We start from the raw sequence: 11,723 nt of genomic DNA, 5'->3' as shown, positions 1-11,723 counted from the left end.
ACATAGACGGCCACATTGATCTTTAAGGCACCTTATTCCCTCATTAGTCACTGTCTTGCCCTTAATGTATTTATAGAATCTCTTTGCATTCTCCTTAGCCCTATTTGCCAAAGCTATTTCATGTCCCCTTTTTATCCTCCTGATTTCCCTCTTAAGTGTACTCCTACTGCCCTTATACACTTTTAGAGAATCATTCATTCCTACCTGTCTAAACCTAATATATGCCTCCTTTTTCTTGACCAGAGCCTCGATTCAAGGCATAAATCAGGAATTGGATGGAATACTCCCCTCTTGCCTGTATGAGTGCAGTTCCAACAATACTCAGTAAACTTGCCACCATCCAGGAAAACCACCCCAACCACCTGCTTCAACATTCACTCCCTTTCCCAGGGAGGCACAGTGATGGGAATGTATACCATCTAACAATGCACCGTAGAAACTTACCCAATAGGAGTTAGGAGGCTCATTATAATCCAGGAACAATACATCTAACTATATGTTTTGTTAGTGGCTGATTATTTACCTTTGGAACTTCAAATGCCTTTTTGTGATTTTTAGCAATTTATTCTTGAATAGTTACTTCAACCACCTTGTAAATACTGATGATTGTGATCTACTTACGTTAACCACACTTTGTATATATCATTAAGTGTTACTCACTAGGAAATCCTCTATATTGGTTTGCCATTGCTTTGTTTCAAATTATAAATAATTTTCACTCTGATTTTAGAAGTAATTACACATTTTAAACAAAAGTCGCAGTAAAAGGTATCGCCCAACAAGAGGCCTCCCAAACCAGATTGTTTGTTTTTGAATTTCTCTGTATTGATCTGTTCATAGATGAATTGATACCAACTAAGGAAAATCTGAGACAAGAAGCTAATCATATTTTTTTATCCTGGAATGATTGACATCAGGGGGTGATCATGCTCATTGTACATGCCTCACCAAGTGAATCATTGATTGATTGATCAATTTATTTATTGTCACATGTATTTGTTACCATCTTAAAAACACAGTAAATAATCCAAGATATAGGATGCAAACGCAAAATAATAAAGAAATAAAGTTAAAAATTCAACATCACAATCTTTCTTGTAAAGTGCTTTAGCTATGGGCTTGGATTGGGGGTCTTTCAGCCTGATGACAATGTTCTGTCCAACACCAGCACAATGCAGTCAGCCAGCCTTGAGTCCCTTTGCCAAGCCACCACTGCTAGAACAGAGTCACCATTCTTTGACACCATTTTGCCTTCACCGACATCATCACTGCCATGTATCCATGTCTGTCTGATCTTGGCAATGCAGCAGAAGCTGCTGGGTCCTGAACCGGGCATGCCATGCCAAAGCAGCCACCACCATCCTGCTGGGTCCTACACATGGCATGGGCCCCAAACACATCTCCCTCTGTCGCTACCATTGGGAACACAAACTTGTCTCCGATGTGCTGGATACCTCATTGTCACCAAGGCCGTCTGAACTCTCCACTAGAAGGTAAGTAGATAAAGGGAAAAGGAAAAGAAAAATGAAAGGAAAGGTGATTGAAGCAGATGAACTCTGGGCCCCTAGGCTCAGGAACCTGAATGTTGTGCTACTTACTCCACTGCCATTTTGATCGGAAGACTCAGACTCAGAATCCAATCATGCACTACTGGACCAATCAGATTTCAGGGAAATCATTGGTAAATCTGGTCTCAATAAAGTTGCATGGTAATGATTTCTTATTTGGTCAAGACCTGAGTCTTAACTTAATGTCAACTTGGATTTCAGAATCCTGTAGTAAGACCCCTTCAAAATCCCTTCCAAAGAGTCAGTTTGACTGGCAGCTCAGCTGCACAGCTTTGCCAACTCCTTGTACCTTGTGGTGAGTGTTATCGGACTGACCAGACCCAGAGAAAACCAGAGCCAGCTCTAGACGAGAGGGAGAGCCCAAATTCTGAAACATCAGCCAACCCTCAAAGATTGAGGAACAGCCCATCCCAGCCTTATTGAATGTGTTTTACCAGCCTTTTCTGGCAAGCAGTTCTAATACAGAAGTAGGGTGTAGTGAGTATAGTGAGGCCTCGAAAGTGCACACCAGAAGTAGACAGTTAGTGTAGGTTTGAGACTGTTTACTTAGAGATTTAAGACTATTTACTGAAAAGTTCTATGCAGAGATTGTTTAGCACGATGTAGTTAAAGTGCAATAGTGCAGTCTGATAATATTGTTTTTCCTTGACAAAGAGTTCAATAAAGTTATATTGGACCTTCTTCCAACTCTTATTCCCCTTGTCTATCTCACCACGTAACGTGACTAAGTTAAAAACAGTTACTGTAAACTGGGCAAGGTTAGTCAGAGTACATTAGCCAACTTTCACTTTATAACAGAGCTGAAAGAAAGAGAGCCTTGAGAAGAGCCTGCACAGCTCTTTCTCGATCTTCCCTCTCAAACAGCATGTACTCCTCTTTACTAGCTAAAAGAGGGACCACATTGTTGCTTGTCAGTGAAACATTTAGTCATTCTATCCTCACAAATATGTTTTACTTCTTTTTTTATTACATAGCTATAAAACTTTGATTAAAATATGATGAAGATTAGGGAACTATAGCCACAAGGTTTTCTTGCGGGAAAGATAGAGCACTTTTATGACTTACTAACCCTGAAAAAAATACAGACACTCACAAACACAGGCAATGAACTTGAAAATAAGACGTGAGGAATCTAATAGGCAGGCAAAGGCATTTGCAATTTATAGTTCTTCAGTTGTAAAAATAGCCTGTGTCCTGACAGTTGAGCTGTGTTTTGTTTCGACAGCAGTTTGTAGACAATCTTGAATTCTTGGCTGTTGTTCCCTAGTTCTTTTTTTATCGCAAAGCGTTTGTTTTTAAGGATAATGCAAAAGAGGTCAGAGAGAGAGAGAATCTCTAGTTCTTGCTTATGACTTGATTGTCCTTGCTTCTGCGCTGCTGCTCCAAAGCAGCTGCTGAAATATGGTTCATGGTGCATCCCAGAGACTAGGTCTTGTGGGCAGAGTCTTATATGGATCTGAGGGACATGGGCTGTGGTGAGATTGGTGGTAGAATCATGTGAGAAATGCAAATAGGCCTATTTCAATATATTGAACATCTCCCTCCACCTTTTATGCTTCTGTTGGATGATAAGATGAATTTCTCACCGGGCAGTGGTGAGTCACCAATTCACGGGATTCTAGCTTATTAAATGCCTTATTAACAACCCAATTCACTTCTTACAACTGTGTCATTTTACAAAGGAGAAAGTATGGACTGCAGATGCTGGCAATCAGAATCAAGAGTGTGGTGCTGGAAAAGACAGCAGGTCAGGCAGCATCTGAGGAGCAGGAGACTTGACGTTTTGGGCATAAGCCCTTTATCAGGAATGAGGTTTGTGGCTGAGAGATAAACGTGGCTGGGGCTGAGAGATAAACAGGAGGGGGGTGGGAGGGGGGGGAAGGTAGCTGGGAATGTGATAGGTAGATGAAGAGGTTGGTCGGAGGGAAGAGTGCAGTCATCAATGTAGTGGAGGAAGAAGTGGGGAGTGGTGTCGGTGTAATTACGGAAGATTGACTGTTCTATGTAGCCAACAAAGAGACAGGCATAGCTGGGGCCCATACGTGTGCCCATGGCTACCCCTTTGGTCTGGAAGAAGTGGGAGGATTCGAAGGAGTCTGGAGGAAGTGGGAGGATTCGAAGGAGATGCTCTTTGTTGGCTACATAGAACAGTCGATCTTCCGTAATTACACCGGCACCACTCCCCACCTCTTCCTCCGCTACATTGATGACTGCATTGGCGCCATCTCATGCTCCCGCGAGGAGGTTGAGCAATTCATCAACTTCACCAACACATTCCACCCTGACCTTAAATTTACCTGGACCATCTCTGACACCTCCCTCCCCTTCCTGGACCTCTCCATCTCCATTAAAGACAACCGACTTGACACTGACATTTTTAAAAACCCACCGACTCCCACAGCTACCTGGATTACACCTCTTCCCACCCTACCTCTTGCAAAAATGCCATCCCGTATTCCCAATTCCTCCGCCTCCGCCGTATCTGCTCCCAGGAGGACCAGTTCCACCACAGAACACACCAGATGGCCTCCTTCTTTAGAGACTGCAATTTCCCTTCCCACGTGGTTAAAGATGCCCTCCAACGCATCTCGTCCACATCCCGCACCTCTGCCCTCAGACCCCACCCCTCCAACCGTAACAAGGACAGAACGCCCCTGGTGCTCACCTTCCACCCTACCAACCTTCGCATAAACCAAATCATCCGCCGACATTTCCGCCACCTCCAAAAAGACCCCACCACCAGGGATATATTTCCATCTCCACTCCTTTCCACCTTCTGCAAAGACCATTCCCTCCGTGACTACCTGGTTAGGTCCACATCCCCCTACAACCCACCCTCCCATCCTGGCACCTTCCCCTGCCACTGCAGAAACTGTAAAACCTGTGCCCACGCCTCCTCCCTCACCTCCATCCAAGGCCCTAAAGGAGCCTTCCACATCCATCAAAGTTTTACCTGCACATCCACTAATATCATTTATTGCATCCATTGTTCCCGATGCGGTCCCCTCTACATTGGGGAGACTGGACGGCTCCTAGCAGAACGCTTTAGGGAACATCTCTGGGACACCCGCACCAATCACCACACTGCCCTGTGGCCCAACATTTCAACTCCCCCTCCCACTCTACCGAGGACATGGAGGTCCTGGGCCTCCTTCATCGCTGCTCCCTCACCACCAGATGCCTGGAGGAAGAACGTCTCATTTTCCGCCTCGGAACACTTCTACCCCAGGGTATCAATGTGGACTTCAACAGTTTCCTCATTTCCCCTTCCCCCACCTCACCCTAGTTCCAAACTTCCAGCTCAGCACTGTCCCCATGACTTGTCCTACCTGCCTATCTTCTTTTCCACCTATCACTTTCATCCCCTCCCCCACTCACCTATTGTACTCCATGCTACTTTCTCCCCACCCCTACCCTCCTCTAGCTTATCTCTCCATGCTTCAGGCTCTCTGCCTTTATTCCTGATGAAGGGCTTTTGCCCGAAACGTCGATTTTGCTGCTCCTCAGATGCTGCCTGAACTGCTGTGCTCTTTCAACACCACTAATCCAAAACCCTGAGTTCATCTGCCTTGCCTGTTTAGTCCTCGTGCATTGAAACAAACGCAGTTTATCAGAACCACCTTGTTCTTTGCTTGGTCCTTGTCTGAATTAGTCCATACTGAGTGCCTTTGGCTGCTAATGCATGGTTTCAAGAATCAACCACACATCAGGCCTCTCCCCTCTTCTGAACCTTTCACTTTATCTTTGTGACAACTCTGTCTATTCTATAACATAATGTTGGGTTGTATATACAGATCACACCAATCCTGGAAACCCCAGTTGGGAATATTGATAAGTGTGTGCAAATCAACACCTTGGAACTTTACATTAAGCCAGACCTGGCTTGCTTTATTGTTTCCTTGATGCTAATGTGGCTGACTCCTATTGTACCATTCCTGAGCATCTGCACTAGAATTCCTCAATGGCATCATCAACCATGTCTTCAATGAGTATTGCTTTATCTTATCTTTGTCTTATCACCTAGGAGACAAGCAAAAATGCTATGTGATGGGCAGAGCATCTGTGCCACATGAGACAGCCAATGGATGAAAAAGCATTGACAGTCCCTAGAGACCTGGTACTGATATTTCTTTCTACTCACAACTTCAAAACAGCAGGTGAGTCCCAGGGAGACAGAGACAGTGATACCCTCACTGGCATTTCCACAGACACTTGGGAATCATTGGCTCATAACCTTTCAAAGTGGAGGAGGAGCATCTGGGAAGGACCAGTGAGAGGAGTGTGCCAGCACACCAAAGCCCCAACTACCCCTTTCTGTGACCATCGCCTGCTCCAAGTGTAACAGAGCTTGTACCAGCTGTATCGATCTGTATAGCCACCTACAGCCTCACCCTGAGAGTGGAAGAGAACCATCCTTGTCTGCAAGGGACCTCTGATGACGATGACGGTACTGACATGTGGTCTTTCTGTGGTCACTGACAAGCTGTACATTATGGGAGAAAACAAAAAATGCTGGAAATCACAGCAGATGAGCTCTGATGAAGAGTCACCTACAGTTATCTCGATTCGAAACATTAACTTGCTGACATACAGCTAATCTTATTTCTTACGTTCTTCTACTCATTCTCAATTCAGTATGAGGGAGCCATACTTCCAAATTAAATGGGAGAAACATATACGTATGTAAAAATGAAGTAATTCGTAGCTTCTAACAAAATGTCAGCATTGGAAAAGATAAGTATATGATTTAATACATTTAAAACAGAATTTACAATATAAAGCAAACATCAATTAACATTATAAAATGAAACATTAACAAAGGGTGAACACTTTTCCATCAATTTAATCATATTATTCACTGATCAAATCATCAGGCCAGCTTTCAAAATGCACTGGCTTTATTCACTTTAATTTGTTTAGATTTAATCAAATCTAAAGACAATACAAATAAATCATTGCAAGAGTGCATAATGTCATGAGTTAACCATTCATGGTTTTATACATTCCACAATCATTCTTGACCAACATCTTTTCATTCAGACTTAATAAAAAGTGTTGAGCAATTTGTTTTTCAGTGCACAACATTCTTCCACACCTTTTACGAGATCTACAAAATCAAGAATGGGAAGTTTGGTTAATCTTCCCTTTCTAATTTGTGGTACTGTGATTGTGTTGAGATCAGAAAATGGTTGACACATACCAGAAATCAAACTTTGGTCTTCCCTGAATTGTATGGCTTAGACACTCATGAGGTTATCTTGCTCAACCAATAATTAAAGAAAGAAAAATGATGTCACATCTTTGTACAGTTGCAATGAGTTTGCAACTTTTACATTTATAAATGATTTATACATCTTTCCATTGTAATTCTATTATTGTACAGAACAAAAGGCTTTAAGTGCATTACTTATGGAGATCATCCTTTTTCATCTTCAGGTCCTCTAGAGTTTTGTATCCTTTTGCTGAAAACCGATTCTTCTCCATCCTTTACCAGAAATGTGAAATATGGTTAGTAATTACATTTATAAATAGAAGACCTTTTGCAATGCAACAGGTATGTTACCTTAGGGTTGACATTCCATGGAGATTTTCTCCCACCATATCTTTGAGAGGAACTAGCAAATAGGCTGTGATCTATCAAGCCAACCTATCAAGATCCCCTGATTGGAATCTGGTTTCTAGTAATGACATCTGATAGGCCCACAGCAGTAGGTAATCAGCTGGGACCACAGCAGTAGGTAATCAGCTGGGATAACAGCAGTAGGTAATCAGCTGGGACCACAGCAGTAGGTAATCAGCTGGGATCAGAACAGTAGGTAATCAGCTGGGACCACAGCAGTAGGCAATCAGCTGGGATCAGAACAGTAGGTAATCAGCTGGGACCACAGCAGTAGGTAATCAGCTGGGATCATAGCAGTAGGTAATCAGCTGGGATCACAACAGTAGGTAATCAGCTGGGATCATAGCAGTAGGTAATCAGCTGCGATCACAGCAGTAGGTAATCAGCTGGGACCACAGCAGTAGGTAATCAGCTGGGATCACAGCAGTTGGTAATCAGCTGGGATCATAGCAGTAGGTAATCAGCTGGGATCAAAGCAGTAGGTAATCAGCTGGGATCAAAGCAGTAGGTAATCAGCTGGGATCACAGCAGTAGGTAATCAGCTGGGACCACAGCAGTAGGTAATCAGCTGGGACCAGAGCAGTAGGTAATCAGCTGGGATCAAAGCAGTAGGTAATCAGCTGGGATCACAGCAGTAGGTAATCAGCTGGGACCACAGCAGTAGGTAATCAGCTGGGATCACAGCAGTAGGTAATGAGCTGGGACCACAACAGTAGGTAATCAGCTGGGATCAAAGCAGTAGGTAATCAGCTGGGATCACAGCAGTTGGTAATCAGCTGGGATCACAGCAGTAGGTAATCAGCTGGGATCAAAGCAGTAGGTAATCAGCTGGGATCACAGCAGTAGGTAATCAGCTGGGACCACAGCAGTAGGTAATCAGCTGGGACCACAGCAGTAGGTAATCAGCTGGGATCAAAGCAGTAGGTAATCAGCTGGGATCACAGCAGTAGGTAATCAGCTGGGACCACAGCAGTAGGTAATCAGCTGGGATCACAGCAGTAGGTAATGAGCTGGGACCACAACAGTAGGTAATCAGCTGGGATCAAAGCAGTAGGTAATCAGCTGGGATCACAGCAGTAGGTAATCAGCTGGGATCAAAGCAGTAGGTAATCAGCTGGGATCACAGCAGTAGGTAATCAGCTGGGACCACAGCAGTAGGTAATCAGCTGGGACCACAGCAGTAGGTAATCAGCTGGGATCACAGCAGTAGGTAATCAGCTGGGATCACAGCAGTAGGTAATCAGCTGGGATCAAAGCAGTAGGTAATCAGCTGGGATCACAGCAGTAGGTAATCAGCTGGGACCACAGCAGTAGGTAATCAGCTGGGACCACAGCAGTAGGTAATCAGCTGGGATCACAGCAGTAGGTAATCAGCTGGGATCACAGCAGTAGGTAATCAGCTGGGACCACAGCAGTAGGTAATCAGCTGGGACCACAGCAGCAGGTAATCAGCTGGGATCACAACAGTAGGTAATCAGCTGGGATCAAAGCAGTAGGTAATCAGCTGGGATCACAGCAGTAGGTAATCAGCTGGGACCACAGCAGTAGGTAATCAGCTGGGACCACAGCAGTAGGTAATCAGCTGGGATCACAGCAGTAGGTAATCAGCTGGGATCACAGCAGTAGGTAATCAGCTGGGACCACAGCAGTAGGTAATCAGCTGGGACCACAGCAGTAGGTAATCAGCTGGGATCACAGCAGTAGGTAATCAGCTGGGATCACAGCAGTAGGTAATCAGCTGGGACCACAACAGTAGGTAATCAGCTGGGATCACAGCAGTAGGTAATCAGCTGGGATCACAGCAGTAGGTACTCAGCTGGGACCACAGCAGTAGGTAATCAGCTGGGACCACAGCAGTAGGTAATCAGCTGGGATCACAGCAGTAGGTACTCAGCTGGGACCACAGCAGTAGGTAATCAGCTGGGACCACAGCAGTAGGTAATCAGCTGGGATCACAGCAGTAGGTAATCAGCTGGGATCACAGCAGTAGGTAATCAGCTGGGACCACAGCAGTAGGTAATCAGCTGGGATCACAGCAGTAGGTACTCAGCTGGGATCACAGCAGTAGGTAATCAGCTGGGACCACAGCAGTAGGTAATCAGCTGGGATCACAGCAGTAGGTAATCAGCTGGGATCACAGCAGTAGGTAATCAGCTGGGACCACAGCAGTAGGTAATCAGCTGGGACCACAGCAGTAGGTAATCAGCTGGGATCACAGCAGTAGGTAATCAGCTGGGACCACAACAGTAGGTAATCAGCTGGGATCACAGCAGTAGGTAATCAGCAGGGACCACAGCAGTAGGTAATCAGCTGGGACCACAGCAGTAGGTAATCAGCTGGGATCACAGCAGTAGGTAATCAGCTGGGACCACAATAGTAGGTAATCAGCTGGGATCACAGCAGTAGGTAATCAGCAGGGACCACAGCAGTAGGTAATCAGCTGGGACCACAGCAGTAGGTAATCAGCAGGGACCACAGCAGTAGGTAATCAGCAGGGACCACAGCAGTAGGTAATCAGCTGGGATCACAGCAGTAGGTAATCAGCTGGGATCACAGCAGTAGGTAATCAGCTGGGATCACAGCAGTAGGTAATCAGCTGGGACCACAGCAGTAGGTAATCAGCTGGGACCACAGCAGCAGGTAATTAGCTGGGATCACAGCAGTAGGTAATCAGCTGGGATCACAGCAGTAGGTAATCAGCTGGGACCACAACAGTAGGTAATCAGCTGGGATCACAGCAGTAGGTAATCAGCTGGGATCACAGCAGTAGGTACTCAGCTGGGACCACAGCAGTAGGTAATCAGCTGGGACCACAGCAGTAGGTAATCAGCTGGGATCACAGCAGTAGGTACTCAGCTGGGACCACAGCAGTAGGTAATCAGCTGGGACCACAGCAGTAGGTAATCAGCTGGGATCACAGCAGTAGGTAATCAGCTGGGATCACAGCAGTAGGTAATCAGCTGGGACCACAGCAGTAGGTAATCAGCTGGGATCACAGCAGTAGGTACTCAGCTGGGATCACAGCAGTAGGTAATCAGCTGGGACCACAGCAGTAGGTAATCAGCTGGGATCACAGCAGTAGGTAATCAGCTGGGATCACAGCAGTAGGTAATCAGCTGGGACCACAGCAGTAGGTAATCAGCTGGGACCACAGCAGTAGGTAATCAGCTGGGATCACAGCAGTAGGTAATCAGCTGGGACCACAACAGTAGGTAATCAGCTGGGATCACAGCAGTAGGTAATCAGCAGGGACCACAGCAGTAGGTAATCAGCTGGGACCACAGCAGTAGGTAATCAGCTGGGATCACAGCAGTAGGTAATCAGCTGGGACCACAATAGTAGGTAATCAGCTGGGATCACAGCAGTAGGTAATCAGCTGGGACCACAATAGTAGGTAATCAGCTGGGATCACAGCAGTAGGTAATCAGCTGGGATCACAGCAGTAGGTACTCAATATGATTCAATATGACCAAAAAGAGTATAATTTACTTATGTCAAAAATAAAAGAGAAGCTATCTCTCTCAGTGGACACTACATAACAGAGTTCTCATACAATTGGATTTTGACTGTAGCCATACATCAGGAAGGGCTTTTGCCCAAAACATCGATTATCTTGCTCCTTGGACGCTGCCTGACCTGTTGTGCTTTTCCAGCACCACTCTAATCTTGATTCTAATCTCCAGCATCTGCAGTACCCACTTCTGCCTATACATTTCAATTGGAAAATACTTGGCAAATGGAGCTATTAATTTTGTCTTTCATTAATAATGAGATGACATCTCACCTTATGGTCTTTAGTTTGGCACAACCCACAATGAAATCAGAAAAGCGTTGAACCGATTTGTCTGTAAATTTGTTATGACTTAAATCAAGTTCCACCAGTTGATTTGATTTTGCAAATGTGGCTTTGAGATCAATTGACCAGGCATCTGTGAGACCAGTTTTCGATAATCTAAGAGGACCAGAAATGCAAATATGACAGAAATAATTTCCAAACTTCTAACGAGAAAGGGCAGAATGATATCTAGATTTGATATTATAAGGTGTGAAATATGAAATTCTCATATGAAACTTATTTGTTTCCAATGTTTGCAAACGTGTCAACACACTTGTTTTGATCGACTTAAATAGTGATTTTTATACTTAAAGTAAAAATTGACAGCATATTTCTCTGATATGAACCTTGAACCAGCTGAACATTGTACATCCTAGAGGTTTGTGTCAGCAGGAATCTGTAGGTGAACTTCGTAAAAATTGAACAAAGACTTTCTAGAGAGGCCTTGAAATTGTGTGAGATTTAGAGACGGAGGTGACAGACTGATGAGAATGTACCAGGCTGTGATGGTACTTGACTGGGTGAAGTAGATATCTACATTAACCTATGATCTAGAGTAGATATAAATGCTTGTATGAAGCAAGATTGGAATTTGATTAATGACGATACATATGTGAGTGTAATGATATAACTGAATTTCTCCCTATCTGAGTTTTATCCCAGTCTTACTGGAGAGATACTTTTGCTATGCCTGCTTGAA

General features: G+C 44.6%; 1 protein-coding gene across 4 annotated transcripts in view; it reads right to left on the bottom strand.

The window, feature by feature from the left end:
- Positions 1-6,297: 6,297 nt before the first annotated feature.
- Positions 6,298-11,723, bottom strand: part of LOC122556325 (NACHT, LRR and PYD domains-containing protein 3-like) — a 38,468-nt gene continuing 33,042 nt past the window's right edge. For all 4 annotated transcript variants that reach the window (XM_043702950.2, XM_087993511.1, XM_087993510.1 and 1 more), the window contains exons 12-13: positions 10,973-11,140; positions 6,298-7,053 (exon numbers count right to left, since the gene is read on the bottom strand). In XM_043702950.2, coding sequence (XP_043558885.2) covers positions 6,972-7,053; positions 10,973-11,140 — 250 coding nt within the window. In that variant the 3' untranslated portion in view covers positions 6,298-6,971. The remainder of the gene's footprint in view (positions 7,054-10,972; positions 11,141-11,723) is intronic.

This window comes from Chiloscyllium plagiosum, unplaced genomic scaffold (assembly GCF_037043375.1).
Source record: "Chiloscyllium plagiosum isolate Xiang-an unplaced genomic scaffold, Cpla_swu_hap1 HiC_scaffold_13, whole genome shotgun sequence".
In the NCBI taxonomy this organism is placed as follows: domain Eukaryota; kingdom Metazoa; phylum Chordata; class Chondrichthyes; order Orectolobiformes; family Hemiscylliidae; genus Chiloscyllium; species Chiloscyllium plagiosum.
This window is presented reverse-complemented; position numbering and strand designations above follow the sequence as displayed.